The 18,245-nt window shown below is 43.6% G+C and overlaps 1 protein-coding gene across 1 annotated transcript; it reads right to left on the bottom strand.

Moving 5' to 3' along the window:
• Positions 1–2,237: 2,237 nt before the first annotated feature.
• RGCC (regulator of cell cycle) lies at positions 2,238–13,217 on the bottom strand. The gene is made up of 5 exons (XM_042839316.1): positions 13,181–13,217; positions 12,883–13,080; positions 4,866–4,973; positions 3,659–3,721; positions 2,238–2,532 (listed from the first exon to the last, which is right to left on the bottom strand). The coding sequence occupies exons 1-5, from the start codon at positions 13,215–13,217 to the stop codon at positions 2,525–2,527; spliced, it is 414 nt and encodes a 137-aa protein (XP_042695250.1). The 3' UTR covers positions 2,238–2,524.
• Positions 13,218–18,245: the final 5,028 nt, after the last annotated feature.

The raw sequence follows: 18,245 nt of genomic DNA, 5'->3' as shown, positions 1-18,245 counted from the left end.
AGACATTCAAGGTCAGGCTGAACAGGGCTCTGAGCACCTGATTTAGCTTGTAGGTATCCCTGTTCCTTGCAGGGGAGTTGGACTAGATGACCTTCAAAGCTCTCTTTCAACTCAAAATGATTTTGTGATTTGATGGTCACAGGTCAGGCATTCAGCTGTGTCAAGCAGCAACTGAATGAGCACAGGGAAAGTGGAACACTCATGCTCAGTACCTCAAGCCATCTGACTTGAGTGATGAAGAAGCAAACAGCTGCTCATTCCCCTTCACCCAGCCATCATTTGAGTTGGCCTCCTCTGAAACACGTGGCTTACCTAACACACTGAGTTTGGTTATTGTGCTTTTGGAGCAGTAATATCCATGACCCACAGCCACATCTCTCACTTTACCAAACAGTTCAAAAGTGGAAGAAGAGAGCTAAAACTTTAGGTGCTATTCAAGTAGCTTTAAAAACATGCCTTATGCTAGCAATATTTCTCAAGCATGAGCCAAGACCTCTCCCAGGCATTCCCTTTTCTGAAAGGCAGCATCCCACCCACCCCACATAGCAGCAAGTCCTACAGCAGATAAGGGAATTCCCCTCAGTGGCTTTGCACAGCAAAGTATGTCTTCATATGTAGGACCAGCAAGAAGAGACAGATTCCCCTGTTTCACAGAGGGGTCAAAAGGAAAATCTGCTCCTATGTGGAAAGTGTAGTAAGATTGAATTTCCACACGGCTCTTTGCCACAACAAACCTACCTTGCTGCTCAAAGGTTTTCTACTGTGGAAGAATCTCAGTAAGGTCCTAGAGCACACAGAAGCACATCACTAGGACTTCCCCATGTTCCTGTAACACAAATTATTACAGTTCTTCCAGAACAGCAAGAAACCTCACTCTCTTAATCTTTTTAATTTTATCACCAGTATTCTGCATTTATACTCTTATTATAGAATCATCTGCTATTCCAAGTGTCCTGGTCTTTAGCAGAAAGCCAGCTCACACCATTTCTATTCCAACTGTCAAGTTAGCAACTAAATCTGCCATAGGAAACAAAGGAATTTTTCTTGTTCAGGAAAATACTCCTTCTGGTTGAAAGAAGGAACAGCTCAAACAAGTATTTTAAGAGTGTTTCAGTCTTATTGGCATGGACACCATTTCCATTTTCTTATCTGTGAAGAAAACCAGAAAGAAAAAAAATCCAAACACATTACACTTAACACAATCCAAGTTCTTGATTATTTGTTTGAAAATCCAAAGCAGAGGGGTGGATTTGATCGTGCTGCTTCCATTATCAAAGAACACAGACTACGCTCCCCCTAGGTTGCAGAAGACAGGTCCAAATCCACCTGCTAAGCCCCTAAGCAACTGGTCACTGTGCCATTGGTGCAGATGCATCCTTTTCCAGCCATGGCCACATTTTTAAAGATAACAGCTCCAAGGGGCACAATACTTGAACCATTTCTGTGACTGTTCACTAGCCTGCTACAATCAAAATAAGACCTGCAGCTTAAACAAGTCTAGCTCACTTTGCTTGAAAGGATTAGAGGCAATCACATGAGCAGCTTGGACAGCAGAGCTGAGTGTAATGCCTGCAGCAGCTGAAGGAGAGCTCACACATTATCTTCAGTGCTTAATGCATATGGAAAGAATCAGGTTCTTTATACAAAACAAAAGAATACAGCTTCACCTTCCACTCTTGCAGCAAGACAGCAATGGTCAGGCAGTCCTTTTAAAGGACACGAGTGTTCAGGTTTTTCTGACTCTGGACATTTGAGCATTTTCTCGATGCTGCAGTATCTCTTTAAACTCCTAGGCCTAAATTCCTAACCTCCTAATTAGTACTTAATAGAGAATGACATGTAACTTTAAAGACAGCTTTCAGACAGGGTTCAAAATAGGTGTTATTGTTCAAATCTGTACTAAGTCAATGTTATTTCAGATTACCTTTAATATAAATAAAAACTAACTTTATCTTCCTGACTGTAGTAAAATTTTACAGAGTAAAAAATACTTACTCAAGCAATTTGATAGGAACAGTATGAAGTCCTGTATGAAGACAGTGTAATACATTTTGCCTAATAAAAAATACAGTCTTATCAGATATTTTCAAGCTCCATGTTTTCAGTAAGTGCATAATTTGTACTGATGTTTCACAGCTCACATGTTCATATGAAAGTTTCAGAGATCTGGATTCCAGTTCAGGGTTTATTTGTATAAAAATATATTATAATGGAAAAAAGCATTAAAAGTTCTCAACTATATAAAATTACAAATATATTTTCATAAAAGCAACTTTAAATTAAAATTCAAGCTATATTTTAAGGTAAAATATAGCTGGAAAATTTAAGTTATCTGATTCCAGCTGCTGCAAAGTAACAACACTGATGTTTGCCAATTAAATACTTGTAGGAGTTTACAAAGGTTGTGTTCACAAGGTGAATATCTTGGGTAGCAAAGTTATCAGACAAAGGCAGCAGTTCTCCACCACTGATGTCACTTATCCTTCAGATGACATCCACAGGCAAGCAGTGCCAAAGATTCATTTCACATACCTGGAAATACAAAACAAGAGCAACTATGAAGTCTGTATTTAGTAAGATTGCTAGCTGCCTGACAGGCACAACTATTGTGGTTTTTTTTAATGTTTTTTAAGAAGTAATATGAAAGGCAAAAGGTTAACATAAGAACTCAGGTCTATTATTATTCTAATAGTTGTATTATGCTTCAAGAAGCTGCTACAAAAGTCTGTGTAACCTCAAAGCATGTAAATAGTGACTCCTCAGAAAAAAGAGTGAAATATCAGATGGAAATTAGACTTTCCTAGAACTTCAATGTATGAAAAAGATGGCACATCACTGTAAAACTAGTGACCCTATAAATGAGAATCTGCTGAGGTAGCCAAAGGTTTCTTTGTTGGTAAGAACTAGCACAGCAAGTAGCAATTCCTAGCCTCACTTTAGCTGTGCTCTGCAAGGAGGCAGTGAAGTCAGTGCACTACCAGCCCCTTCACAGTTAGCTGCAAGACAGCTGTGCAAGACAACAGCTAAGTCAAATTTGGAGATTCATAGAGAACAAAAATCCCCAAACTTGCAAACTCAGAAGTTTCTCAGAAGACCAATTTGTCAATTAAGTTTGAGTTTGAGTGGTAAGGACAGTTGGCTCAAGCATGCATATAAGACAATAAATAAACAAATAATCAGGAAGCTAGAAATATCTTAATCCTGGTTTCACTTCTGAGACAGGGAAGTGAGAAGCTTGTAAGGACAGCTCTCTTGAGTTAAAACCAAGACAGATGGTTGTGGCTTCAAGAATTATGGGGAAAGGAAAATACCTCCAACAAATATAAAAACACCCAGCTCATAGCTTTTGAACATGTGGCTCTGTAGATCTAGTCCTATGTTTTGTTGTTTTGGGTTCTACGCCCTGGTCCATGGGGAAAAAATCACCCAGTATCACACCTCAAACAGCACAGGAAGAAAAAGAATAGGCAGAATACGTGGTGGGGAACATGGTATTGGATTGGCTTCTTTATTTTGTTTACCCACACTCCTCTCAAATCATAATGAAGAACTCAGTAGACAACTGGAATATACAACTTCCACCAATACACTGGCTTTCATCACCCCATGACTGTAATCAGAGACAAAGCAATAAGCAGTCTCCTAAAAACTTACTTACTTGCTAGTGTCCTGTCAAGATCAGCTATGAATTCTTCCAGTTCTTTTGTGTCTCCAAGTTTTGCTGCAGATTAGGAAGGGATAGTCAGTATTAAGACGTGACAAAAGAAACCACTGGAACCACACAATCCTCCAAATCATTTTTAGTGGTATCAAATCAGCTCTGGATTGCTTTTGGAGAAGTTGATGGTTGCTGCAGTGTCCAAATGCACTCTTAGAGAAGAAGGTAAATAACTGAAAATTAAAGCTTTTGATCATTTTGACAAAGGCAAGCCAAGCCTGTTTAGCTTCCTTTAAAAGAACACACAGAAGATGTGGGGAAAAAAAGCTGTAGGTCAAGTTTACTTGGAATAGCAAGGTCAACCTTGCTAATGTGGAATTTTTATTACTGCATTCAGATATTGCATTCATGTCCTTACCCTACTCAATTAGCTCCTAGTCCTGCCCAAATCCAAACCTCATCTATCTGTGGTTTGCTAGATGTTAGATCCTCTGATCAAGATCCACACACGTTCAGTTTACATCCAAGCATTTACTCAAATTTCCACTGCTGAGAACATCACTGGTTCCATTCAACCTAGGTTTATTTCAAGTGGCTTCTTTATCTCACCTCCAAAGTCTATTGCAGGGTGGTCCCAACTATTTCTACTTTCTCATCAGGAAAAAGGTCTTGATCTCATGTGCGACTCCTGGCCAAGTATTAACTGAGTAGTACCAGTTTAACTGAAACACTTAACTCCCTACTTCTCATTAACTATGACACATTTCTGCCTAGCATCTTGGTAATTAGTAAAAGAACTTTTTATTTGTAACTTGCAACCAGTCAGACATTGCAGCCCCACAGCTAAGCATTTCTGTGCACAGACAGGATACTAAGGCTACTTAGTTGCTTAAGTTAGACTTGTTAATTCTAAAGTGAATATTCTGTAAGCAGTTTTGTAACAGATTTGACTAACCAAAGAACTTTCTGTAGCTGGGCAATTCAAAACCAAAAGCTACTGAATAACCTGTGAAGAAGCATGGATGCCTCATGACATTGTGTTGACCAGAAGCAGCAATAATTCTTGCACTTGTAGTGTGCTTATCAGTAATCCTTTTTTTTGAATGAAAGCAAAACTGAGAGTTCATGCATAAATGTGTATCTTTGCCCAAAGGGAGAAGCCTATATAGTTGAGAATTCAGGAGAAACACTGAGGATTTAAGTTTACCTTTACAAGGAGTTACTGATGGAGATGGCAAGCTTGGAGTAGATGCAGTTGGAGAGTTAAGTTTTTCATCACTGAGGCTGAAACTACTCCTGTAGAGTGAATCTGCACCTGTTAAAACAAAACAAAACAAAACAAAACAAAACAAAATCATTTCAAGTTAAAAATAGCACTGTCTCAAATTTTGCAATAGGATTAAATGAAAAAAACAGAATGTTTCTCACACGGGCTTCAAAGTCTGGAGAACTGAAGTTTACCAACTTGAAAGCCAGAGGGATGAGTAAATAACTTATTGTTTGGAGGCTATTGTTCCCACACCTACTGTTTAAAAGGAAGAAGTCCTGGGTCCTTTCCTTGTCTCCTGGAAAGGAAAGCATCCCCTGCACTTAGCATCACCTAGGGAGTATTACAGCAATCATCCTATCAACCTAAGTTAAATCTCACAAGGCCAGAATGATTCACAGTATTCTGGGAAATTTCAGTAACCAGAATTCTTCAGAAGCTATTTTAAAAGTGAATTAAGAGCTCTGGGAGAGAAACGGTTCCTCAGAAGCATCGTTATTATATGAGGCATAATTATATCACTTGCTGTGGCAATAACATACAGAAACAGGCAGTGCCTCATTAAGGACAGAAATGCTGACCTGCCCAACTGTCTGCTGCATCACACAACTGCAAATGCTTACGTGAGGGGCTTCACCCTGGCAGATCTTTTCTCTTATACATATGTATATTGGGCTATCACAGTATCATCATACCTCACCATACAGTTCCCTCTGCTATTAGCTCAGCTCCTGCTACAAGTGCACGTGCTACTCACAGCACTGTGCAAACAAAATGGCATCTGATATCTGAAATGATGGCTTGGCCAAGTCAGCTGCTGGTACTTCTGGTGCAGAAGTGGGATGATGCTTCATACTAACTTTTCATCACGATCTCTGCAGCTTCAGTCTTAAATACCTGTTCTGTCTAAACCTGAGGGGATCAGAACTAGCCTACTTGAAACTTCTGGCAGATCTGGGGAATACAGGGCAGAATTGAGAGCTTCAGAAAGAAAAAGCATTGAAAAAAGACATAAATGTTTTTTGAAGCAGCTCCTAAAAAGATTAACTAATCCTCATAAGAAGTGAGAGAAGGAATCTGACTCTGCTCTGCATCATCATCTTCTCAGCAGCATTGTACAATGAAATGAACCCTAGCACATTAGTGGGTTTCAAGTCATAGTTAAAGATATGACAAATCTCTTCCTGAAATTGAGCAACTTTCAACTAAAACCACATTAGTTTTTAGCCAAGATGCAAACCCTATTGAACAAGGAACTCAGAATGGAAAATTTTAACTGGGATAAAAGCCCTGCCATTATGAAAAAGCCAAATAACACCTCACACAAACGGCAATAGCCAAGGATACAACCCAATGAAACACCAACAGAACAGACCAATGATGAAACACATGTCTGAGGTAACATTTGGGAAGAACAGGCTGTGAATTCTCAAGGGGTTTATTTTAAAAGTTTGGTGAATTCATAAGAAGTAATCCAGAGAACAAAAGCTATGAAGTTGAGTACACTTTCACTGCAAAGCCCATGCTACTGGTATCCAGGCACCAGATGTAACGATGCTGGGAAGCTATTACAAACCTGTGCTTCTCATGCATTACATCCAAAGCTCCTGTTGCTTTTACCCATGGCTGAAATAAAGGCTTCTTTTTGAGAACCCTTGTGAAGGCAACTCAGATTTCAGAAGACTACTGTGCCATTTAAATTGACCTCAATCTATTTGTGCATTTTTATGTACATCCACACACATGCCTGAATTCTTCATCATCCTGATTCCTGTTGTATTTTTCCCTGTAGTCCTTCTATGAACACTTGGAAGTACTGACCACTGACCTCACAATGTATTAAAAGCAGGGAAAGGTGAAAAGCTTTCACAGAACAGAGGTACCCTCTGATGGGCTGTAAAATTAAACCACTTCAAGCATATATGGCTATTTATCTTTCACAAGAAGCAGAGTGGTGTTTTAGGCAGTGCCTTTGGCTTATGCTTGCCACCAAGCAGCAGTGATTTTGGTGCTGGGAATATCAACTTTGCAAATAAAAACTGAAAACAAAGCACTGTTGAATTCCTGTGGTACCCACAGTGCAAAACCACCACCTTCGTAAGTGATGTAAGCTCTGGGGCAGGCAGCTCTGGGAAAAAGGACACTCCAGTCCTGCCACAGCCCAGGCTCACTGACTTGCCTTCAATAAGGAGCCCTGGAAGACTTCCACTGCCATGCAAATATAACATCCCCTGCAACTTAATAGCTGGAGGCTGATGCCAAGAATCTCATTGCTGCTGCCCTTCTTCATCCAACCCCTTCCCTCTCTGTGATGCAAGTTCATCTTGCATCCATTAATGGTTTTGGCTTTGCAGTTGGATTCTTCTGCAGTTGGATTTTGGAGAGGGTCCAGAGGAGAGCCACAAAGATGATCAGGGGGCTGGAGCACCTCCCCTAAGAAGACAGGCTGAGGGAGCTGGGCTTGTTGAGCCTGAAGAAAAGAAGGCTGCGGGGTGACCTCATTGCAGCCTTTCAGTACCTAAAGGGAGCCTACAAACAGGAGGGGAATCAACTCTTTGAAAGGGTAGATAACAGCAGGACAAGGGGAAATGGTTTTAAGTTGAAGCAGGGAAGATTTAGGTTGGATGTCAGGGGGAAATTCTTTACAGAGAGAGTAGAGAGGTGCTGAACAGGCTGCCCAGAGAGGTTGTGGATGCCCCGTCCCTGGAGGTGTTCAAGGCCAGGTTGGATGGGGCCCTGGGCAGCCTGGTCTAGTATTAAATGTGGAGGTTGGTGGCCCTGCATGCATCAGGGAAGTTGGATCCTTGAGGTCCCTTCCAACCCTGGCCATTCTGTGATTCTACTGCCTGTGTGCCATGTACAAACTATGTCTCTTAGAACTGTCTTTAAAAAAAACTAAAAACTTAAAATCTGATAGTTAAGCAACTGAGCTAAACGAAGCCAATAGAGGCAAAATTAGGGGGTTGCAACAGATATGGGTGTATTTTACTTTGGCAACGTAATCTGTAGTTAGCATTGACCTTTGGTGTTCCAGTATATAAATAAACCACAAAAAGAGCAACACTGCAGTACCATGAAAGTATAAGCATGTTCCCATGACGTGAACAACTGGAAGGTTCTGGACAGTAACTAACTGAAGGAGGAAAGCCTCCAAGGCTGTCTGTTTTAAAATGAAACAGAAGAGACCAGCTGTCTGATTTCTTTATTATTATGTTATTTATAGAACCATAGCACAGCACATGGTACGAAGAAGAACTGGAATCAGTAAAAGCTTTGACTATAATTTGCAATGAGTGAAGTTGAAGAAAAATACCTCATTCCCAAAGTCTTCAGAGAAAAAGGTCTGCAATTCCACTTAAGTCTGCAAATTGTGAGTTCGTTATGTAACAATATTCAGCACTTAATGAATAGACTGCATAATTAATTGCAAGTCAGAATACAGATACGTGCTGCAAATAAAACATCTGGGTTTGAATGCAACCCACAGAAGTGAGAAATACTCACTACTCAGAGCTCGCTTCACAACATGAATGTTGTGGCCCTCAAGGAGAAGGCTTGGTTCATCACAATCACACTTGCATTTCATTGCATTGTTTCGCTGCTTTTGCCCAGCCATCAACCATCTGTTACAGCACAGCCACTGGAATCTCACACCTCTCACCATTGGCATGTGTAGGCTGAACAGTGTAAGAGATTTGAGATCACACAGCTAATAGTCACAAGGAAGTGATCTTGGACATCTGAAACTCAGATGAGCAAGATCAACTTCTCATTATTTCAAAGCTTATCATCTTATTCCTCCATCATGCCTACTACTGGTGAGGCAGCATTGCCAGCTCCAGTCATCCCGTTCCCTAAGGTTTTCTTTCTGAAGGACAGGAAAGAAATAAGTATGCCAGAGAGGCAAGAACAAGAAACCTTACCAAAAAGCATAGTTCTCATTAAACTGCAACACCTGGCAAGAAGCATGTGTACCTGACACCCCTTGGCTTTCTTTCCCTTAAGTGTATCAGTAACCTAAAACATTATTCAGATCATTTTTGCCCAGAGAGGCTGTGGATGCCCCATGCCTAAAGGTATTCAAGGCCAGGTTGGATGGGGCCCTGGGCAGCCTGGTCTAGTATTAAATGTGGAGGTTGGTGGCCCTGCATGTGGCAGGGTGGGGTGGAGATTCATGATCCTTGAGGTCCCTTCCAACCCTGGCCATTCTTTGATTCCGTGATTATTTGAGTCTTGCTGGCTTAATTTTATTTTCTTATACTGGGCGAGGTCGCAGTCACTTTCCTGATGTCATTTGGGATGTTCTGGAAGACAGCTTGTCCCCACCCAAGCCATCTCATCTCTAGGCTGGCAGCTCAGTCTAGTCAGTCATTTGGAAACTATTTCATCTCTTCACTCATTTCTGTCATCCCTCTGCAACTTCCCTACATACTGCAATAGATCACATACGTAAACTGGCTTTTCAGGACGAGTGCTGCAATGGCTGAAGCTTCAGAGAGGCATCAGCCCAACCCCACAGACTTCCATGCATGTAACTATGACTCCTTGCACCATGCCTGGCACTGCACATTAACCAGTGATTCAGCCCCTGAAACTTGCACCTGCTCGGCTTTGAATTAAAGAATTAAGAGCTCCAGATGCACTCGTGGTCTTTCATTGTGTTTAAAAGCCAGGAGGTATTGGTCAGAAAGCATTTACATGCCCCTAAAAATAGCTATGCACTGCAGGCTACATCAGTGCAAGAACTGAATTGACATATTTTATTTTGCTGTGCTGTTTAAGAGGCAGACTGGAAGCCAAACCTGTTCCAGAAAAAAAAAATGCATCTGTAGCTGATGTCTAAACAATTCAGAGTATACCATCAAATTATGGTAATTGGCTTCTAGATGTTAATGAAGCTTTGGTAGAATGCTAAAGCATTTTTCTTCTCTACCTCTTGTAGTATTCCTCTCTGTTCATTATTGTAAGCCTAAACTCGATTGTCCTGACATTAATATATGTACTGTAAAACAAAATACATCAAGTGAACAGAGAATTTGCACAGGCAAGCCTCTACTCTTCCACAGGATCAAATTAGTTGGAAGGAACTCCCAAGGACCATGAACTCCAACTCCTGGCTCCACACAAGGCCACCCAGACATCAAACCCTGTGTCTGAGAGCAGCATCCAAACACTCCTTGAACACCAGCAGCTTGGGATTGTGCCTACTGCCCAGAGCAACCTCTTTCATGCCAACCACCCTCTATGAAGAACCTTCCCTTAAGGCTGAACCTAACACTCCCTAAAACAGCTCCAGGCCCTTTCCCTCAGGTCTTAAGCTTATTCCAACACACCAGCAGCAAATGATAGCTGTAAACTCTATAAATTCTGCTGCATTTATGCTAGCAGAATCTAACTAGACCGCACTCTCTAATCCAAATCCTATTTTATCACAATGAACATACACAGTGAAAAACAAAGATATCCCTCAACTCAGAGGCTTCTGCACAATCAATAACCTGGAGCATGAAGCTGCTATTCTTTCAGTTGAATTCATCAAAGTCAAAACAGAATTGGTATTCATCCAAGAATGCCTGTTGGACTGAACCCCCAACTGCATCATGGTTTCCAGCAGTGACTCAATCAGCTGTTGTGGTTAATGTAACACTTGTGTGCCAAGCACTAACATCATCATGAACATCTGCACATGCTAGCATTTTCATTACCGTAAGCTCTAGAGTCTAGTGTGTTAGATGTAATGCTTAACCACAGCCAAGACAGACCTGGTCCAAAGATCATCTAATCAAACATCAGGGTGAGAAGTGGGAGAGCCAAGCACTATCACATCCACTTTCCAAAGTAGCATCTTCAATCTTTTTTTTTTTTTCTTCTCCTTAAGAGGTCAGAATACGTCATAGAAATTTTTCCATTAGTGCTGTTGGTGCCACCTTCCCCAAGAAGAGATTTTTAAACTGAGGAAAAAAAGAAAAGCAACAAAACCCCCACAAAGCACTATTTGCTGGTTTAACTGCACTGAAAACAATCTTTTGTAAATCCTTCTGTTTAAATTAAATGGAATCACCCTCACGGCAGAAGTCCCGGGAGAGTCCTTTCCTTACCACACTGTAAAACAGTATTTTTATGACCATTTGCTATCAGTTACTAGCTTCTAGAAAAGTAAATTGTAGACCAATTGAAGTGCCCTGAAATTGAGTTACAGCTTAAAACATCCCCCCTCCCCTCCCCTCCACCCCCCCCCCCCCACACACACACCCTACAGTCAAAGATACCACCACGGGAGTGGCAGAAATCCTAACCTTCAGCTACTTCACATCAGCAGAGATGAGATCAGTACTTTATCTTCTTGATGGGAAACTAAAACGTAACAGTCGGAACTGCTCTGTAAATACATGACGAGATATTCTTAGAATAGTCTGCAGCAATGCATAATAAGACTTTGCAGAGACAGAGCCTTCATGAACAAGACCATAAAGCAAACCATCTGCAGATAACCTTGCTGGCACTTCTTTCGCCTTGTTACATTGCAATTACTTGCTCTTTCAGCCCAGCTCCTCCTTGATCCTGAAGTGATGTTTAACCCACGTGTTACCAAGAGAATAGCGAGGTCATGAATTTAGCACTGCACTTGTGCTGCAGGACAGAGACCAAGTGAAAGGCAGCCCTAGGGAGAAAACTTCAGTCTGAATGGAAAGAGCCTGGGTAAGTAGAAAACTCCCTACACCTATTCTTGAAATAGCTACAGGGAGCATTGCTGGATTACATCAGACACCGGAGCCTGTTTTGTACAAGGAGCTCTTCATAAATCCACAGTTCCTCTCCAACTCTACTCTCTCTTCAAAAGAAAAAGTTGCCTGCCCTGAATGAAGCCTTTTGCAAGTGTTTTACTAGGACTTTTCTAAGAAAGGAGGAAAGCAGACTGATGTTCTTTTCCTTTTCCTGTAAATATACCCTTGCATGGTTGAGGCAGCTGGATCCTAATAGGACTCTTAGTGCACACATGAGCACCCTGAAAACTTCTAATTCTTCCATAGCCATCCCCTTTAGACATGAGTAAGGGAGAAACTCAGTTACATACCAGGACTGGGCATTAGACAAGATCCTAAGTGAAGATCCTTTAGGACTTTGCACAGAGCCAACTCTTTTCTACTGTGCTATTCCATTGATGTATTCAGTCTAAATCAGCTCACCCTTGTGATAAGTTATTATTTTCCAGATCTTCCTGAAGATCCCACCTGCTGATTTACGAGAGCATGCAGTCTCTCACTAGATCTTCTGCCCCAATCAGAGGAACACCTTTGTTTTCCCCAAAATGCCTTTCATTTCAGTTGGATGTCAGGGGGAAATTCTTTACAGAGAGAGTGGTGAGGTGCTGGAACAGGCTGCCCAAAGAGGCTGTGGATGCCCCATCCCTGGAGGTGTTCAAGGCCAGATTGGATGGGGCCCTGGGCAGCCTGGTCTAGTATTAAATGGAAAGGTTGGTGGCCCTGCCTGCAGCAGGGGTTGGAGCTTCATGATCCTTGAGGTCCCTTCCAACCCTGGCCATTGTGTGACTGTGAGTCAGAGCAGACATGCCAAGTAACCACAGACAGCGGTCTATCTTCTTCCATAGACACAACTTAAGTTCTTGATGCTGTTTTCTTGGAGTTTTCTGCTGTTTGTTTGCATTTCACCCCCTCCCTTTCCCAATAGGAGAGCATTTCCCTAGTCGGAGACTCTCAAAGCGATCAATTTAAGCGCCTCTTGTTTTGCACCAGAGCGCAAGAGCAGACAGCGCCTTAACAACGCCGCAGACCGCACAAGGAACAGCAACGCCAGACACATTACGTGATCATCCATCGCATCTTCGCTTGAACGAAGGCAAAATCCAAAGCAACTCTAAGAAAGTTTTCTGCGCAGTCTGCCCGCAAGCACAGACAGACAGACAGACAGACCGACCGACCGACCGACCCGCACTCACTCTCGGAGTCGCTGAGGCCGCTACCGTCGCTGACGCTGGCGCTGCTCCGCCGCTTCATGCGCTCCAGGTGCTCCCCGTAGTGGAAGCGGCTCCGGCCGGCGGGGCAGGCGAAGTCCTCCAGCACCGCTTCGAACTCTCCCAGAGCCTCCGCCAAGCCGCCCGCCTCCTCCTGCAACGCCGCGGGACGCCGGCCGCCGGCTGAGGGGGAAAAGAAAGCGGAGGCTGAGCGAACCGCTGCGCGGTGAGACCAGAACCCTTCCTCCTCCCACTGGATCCCGCCGCCATCCCTCAGTCCTACCTTGGCCCGCCGCACGCTGCGCTTGAGGCGGCTTCATGGCGGCCACCCCGCCACTGCCGGCCCCGCCGCCGCCGCCGCCGCCTCTTATAGCGCGCCCGGGTCGGGGGCTGAGGGGAGGGAGCGGGAGGCGGTGCTGCCCGCTGCTGCGGGGAAGGCGGGCGGTGCAGGTGCGCCTTCCTGGGGTATTGCGCCTCAGCCTGAGTGGGTTTCGCAGCCAGGAGCTGGAAGAGCTGCGTGGGAAGGAGCAGCGATTCCTCCTTGCTCGGCGATAAAGGTGCTTTGTGTTGCTGGAGCTTCAAGGATGAGCCCGGCACATCCTTTAATCACTCTACAAATACTGGGTGCTTGCTCTGAGGCTGGGGTTTGGAGAGCACTTGGGTACGTCCCCGAGTTCGCTGCTATCCCAAATAAAGAGATCACCTCTTTTCCCCTGATGGCCGCCATCCAGAAGGACCTGGGCAGGCTGGAGAGGTGGGCCTGTGTGAAGCCAATGAGTTTTAACAAGGCCAAGCACAGGTTGCTGTCCTCGGGTCAGGGCAATCCTAGATATGTGTCCAGACTGGAAGAAAAACTCATTGAGAAGAACCCTGCAGAGAAGGACATGGGTGTTCTGGTGGATGAAAAGTTTGATGCAAGCCAACGGTGTGCATTTGCAGCCCAGAAAGCCAACTGCATCAAAAAAAAAGGGGGTGGCAGCAGGGCCAGGGAGGTGGTTGTGCCTTTCTGCTCTGCTCTCGTGAGGCTCCATCCAGGTGTGGGGCTGCCAGCACAAGAAGACCCTCTCCACACTGTTGGAGAGGGTCCAGAGGAAGCCATGAGGATGAGCAAAGGGCTGGAGCACCTCTCCTATGAAAACAAGGTGAGAGCTGGGCTTGTTCAGCCTGCACACAGGGAAAGCTCGGGGATACCTCACCACAGCCTTTCAGTAATCAAAGGGAGATTATAAATGGGAGGAGGACTGACTTTTTACACAGACTTACAGTGATAAGACAAGCTGTCCAGAACAGTTATGGGTGCCCCATCCCTGGAAGCACTCAAGGCCAGGTTGGATGGGACCCTGGGAATCCTGAGCTCCTGGGTGGCAACCCTGATAATTGCAAGGGATTGCAATTGGATGGGCTTTAACACATCTCTTCCAACCCAAGACATTCTGATTTTCCAAAGAGGCAACGTCCTGTGTTTTATTGCTGTGTGATGCACTGTGAGCTTCACGTGTGGCTGTGGCACATCACTACACTTCAGCTCACTGCCCACACTTACCTGAATCTGCCCATGCTGTCCTGTGGTTGTTTCTTGGCTCGATCCATCATTGAGCTGTGAACACAGCCAAGGGGCAGCTGGATTAGAGCATCACTGTGGTGACGTGAGCACAGGAGCAGGTGGAGAGCGAGGCACAGGGAGCTGCTAAACACATAGAGCCAGGGTACTCTACAGTGGAGGGGTTTCTTTAATCAGAGCTGAACGATATTGTTTTGTCCTGAAGTCAGGCTAACATGATGTTTATACGTGCCACAGCTGCCACTGATCTTGTGCTGCCTCTCAGTCTTTTAAAATAAAAGCTGGCTGAGCAGATAAAATACCTGTTCTGTAAAATGCCTGTTGGGCAAGATGCTGTCACATTTTGTTACAACCAGTGGTACTGAAAACAGACATCAGGTGCTATTCCATGCATATGCGTCAGGAGCTATGATTATGTTTGTGTGTCGATGAGGATATCTGGAACTAAAATAGAGGTGTTGGGAACAGGGAGAGGGAAGGAAAATGATCTCTGAGACTTCTCGAATGTGAAGTTGTAACAACATTTTGAGACATATTGTCACTGCTCCTCAAAGACGTACAATGAGGAAAACAATGTTCCAGACAACAAATAATCTGTATTTAGCAGGTTTGTTCACCTTTCCTTACCAGCTGACACGGAAGCACTTATTTATTTTTTCTGTGGATCAAAAGAAGTTCTCATGGTAATGTTCAATTCTTATTTATTCTGTGGTTTCCTCCTTTCTTGTGGTCTTCCTCTGTTTTCCTTTCTGCTAATAGAAGTGGTTACAAACAATCTTTTTTGAAGACCATAGTGAGCAAATGAGGTTAAAAAGCGGAGAAGAAGAGATAAGAATACGACGTCAAGAGCATGAGAAGGATGAAAGACAACAGGAACAATGGAGAACTGTAGGGCATGTGGCTAGGAAGAACTCATAGCCTCAGAATACAAGGGCTGGGTCCCATAGCTGGCCTCAGTTCTCTCTTGCCCAAGAACCTACTTAGGCCACATCACAAAGAGTGAAGGCTGAGGCAATACAGCAAGGCTGGAATTGTTCAACAGAACCTCTGCCACAGAAGAGAGAACAGCTTCTCCTCCTTCTTCCTTCCCATATACTAAATTCTCTGCATGCCATGTGTAATGGGTTTGTCTCACCTTACGCTGAGCCAGTTCAACACACTGGAAGAACGGAAGGCTAATCAAGAAAGAAATTGAGCAGCTTTCTATTGGATTGGGTTGAACTGTCTCAGCTGAGCCAGGTGAGCTCCAGAGCTGATAAAAGCAGAGAACAGAGGGTTGCGGGCAGGGAACTACTTCCCAGTAACAACACAAGAGCTTTTCCCTGGTCTTCTCCTTAATTGCTGCTTTACACACAGATTTACTATTTTTGTAATCATTTCTAGGCATGCTGAAGAAATAGCTCCCTGAACTTCCTTTCTTTTCTGTTTTGTGCTTGGGGATTTTCTTTTCCTAAGAAATCCTTGGTTATGCTCCATAGGCAAGTGTCAAAGAATTTCTTCCACTAGATATTCGTATCACCTTCTGCAGCTCTTTCTGTCTCCTAAGCAACTGTGGATTCCACTGATTGCAGCAGATATACAGCTGGTGAATTTTAATTTTCTGCATAAGCACTTAGCTTATGCGTGTGGAATTAAAGACTGTCTTTTATGCCTTTTTTGTTCTATGTTACAGTGCACGTGTATCCACAGGTCACCGTAAGTATCACTGAAAGATGCTCCAGCTGAGCTTGATGCATTTTTGCCATCGATGCCAAGAGGAGCAGCCAACATCTGGCAAAAGGGAAAAGTCCCTTCTAAGCACAGTGCCCTGAAATGCTGCAGACAGACACGTCTGCCTGCTCTTGTTTGTTGGTGGAAGCCTCCAACACAGCCTGTAATGTAAACTTCGGCTACTGAATCCCTCCCTTCTTCTAGGCAGCAGTCCAAGGTGTATTTAAAGTGAGCGTCTTCTTGACCATTCGACACAGTGTCTCCAGACCTTCCTCAGCTGGTGCTGCAATGTTGACAGTGGTTTCCTATTGCATTTTTGACCCGACAAACTTGCGAGCCACACAGCTATTTAAACCAATAAATCCGTTCTGTAAATATTCTTCACGGAAATACTTTTACAGCACCAACAGATACTCTGGCACTGCTGGGCTGCCACGCTTATAAGGTGCTAGTCTTCTCAGTGAAACACCAATACTGGACACAAAACCTTGTCTTGATGTGCAAGAAGGGAAATCTAGGACTCATTTACACAGACATGGATGCTTCTGCTGGAGTGATACAGTGGTTTTCTAACCCAGGGATACCTGCAGGTTCATAGATAACTTATGAAGCATTGGTGTAAAAAAAGGAAAGAAAAAATAAATTTACTGCAAGCAGGGCACGTGCAGCTCCATTGGAAACTGGAGCTGTAGAAGGGGGGATGGGTTGCATGTCAGAGGCGGTTGAAAACTTCTGGTCTAATCCATCACTTCCTTTCCCTACCTCAAAGATCAGGAGTACCCCAAGGTATTGATCCTGTTGAGTAAGTACCATGTGCTCACAATTAAAAGCAGATGTTTGGTGAAATTTCATCCTGTGTTCTCACTGGTATTCATCTCAGACAAAAGCTAAGGTGTCAGATCCCTGCCTGTAGAAGCAGTCTACAGCTCTTCGCATATAACATCCGAGAATCTTCTAATAGATTTCAGCCTGTTAAAATAATAGTTATTTTAAGAAGTAGCATTGCTAGATAGTTGAAGTAGATATTGCATTTAAAACCCAGGAAAGACCAAGAGAAACCCAATGTTGTCAAAATTACAGCTGAAGGAAAGTCAGGGAACCCAACATTTAGACAGCCATGAAGGAGAAAAAAATGAAAACTATCACAGGATGAAAAGGCACAGCCAGACTGACAGCTGGGGAAACCTAAGTCCTTGAGCCACAAAGCAGGAATAGCCCAAGCATCATAGGTACAACTTGTCCCCCAGCTCTGAGCATCACGGCCCTGCCCTCGGGGTGCTGCTCTGGAGAGCGAGCCAAAGCCAGTCATTAACCAGCAGTCTTTATTAATACATCAATCTATTTTATCCTTCACGCTGCAACTGCGATTGACTGTTTGGGGAAATTGCTAAACTTGCTCTTTAATGAAGGCAGCTGCCTAATTAAAACTTGGTGGAGATCACCCATGCATTTTACACAGCTTACCTAGCTGCCAACAGAGGCAGAACCATAGCTAATGGTTGGGCTAAATACATGCCAATGACCTGCAGCTCCATCCATGACAACAGTGGGGAGCATGCATGACTCACAGCAGTATAAATAATCTGAGAAACCACAAAGAAAATCTTCTGCCAGAAGTTTCCTCTCCTTCCTCTCCTCCCAGCCTTTCCTGGCTTTCCTTAAACCTGAACCTGGACCACAAACCAGCACAGTTCCTTACGTTTTTCTCTCTTGCTCTGATTAACAGTGCTGCAAACTCATGGACCAGCTTACTGACACCCACAGCCACAACCAAAGCAAACACCTTATTGCTAACTTCTGCCAAAACCAGAACTTTCCTTCTGCAGCCCATTACTCTTATAAACTTCCTGCTTGTTTACCTCTTAAATGGGAATGTAATATCATCGTTTTCCTCTGCCTTTTAGTAACTTGAGACAGCAGCTCTAGGAATTTTGAACGGATGTATTTAAATAAGTTATTTACTCTGAAATGTTCCTCTGGTGGTTTAGATGTAACCACAATTGTTCCAATTGGGTTAAAAGTCACTGAAACAGAATGGTGTAATAGTCATCCGTATCAAAATCACTAGAAGGGACAG

Source organism: Centrocercus urophasianus, unplaced genomic scaffold, assembly GCF_019232065.1.
Source record: "Centrocercus urophasianus isolate 14NV4802_14NV808 unplaced genomic scaffold, USGS_Curo_1.0 seq_9, whole genome shotgun sequence".
Lineage (NCBI taxonomy): Eukaryota > Metazoa > Chordata > Aves > Galliformes > Phasianidae > Centrocercus > Centrocercus urophasianus.
Note: the sequence above shows the minus strand (reverse complement) of the source record. Positions and strands in the feature narration are given on the sequence as shown.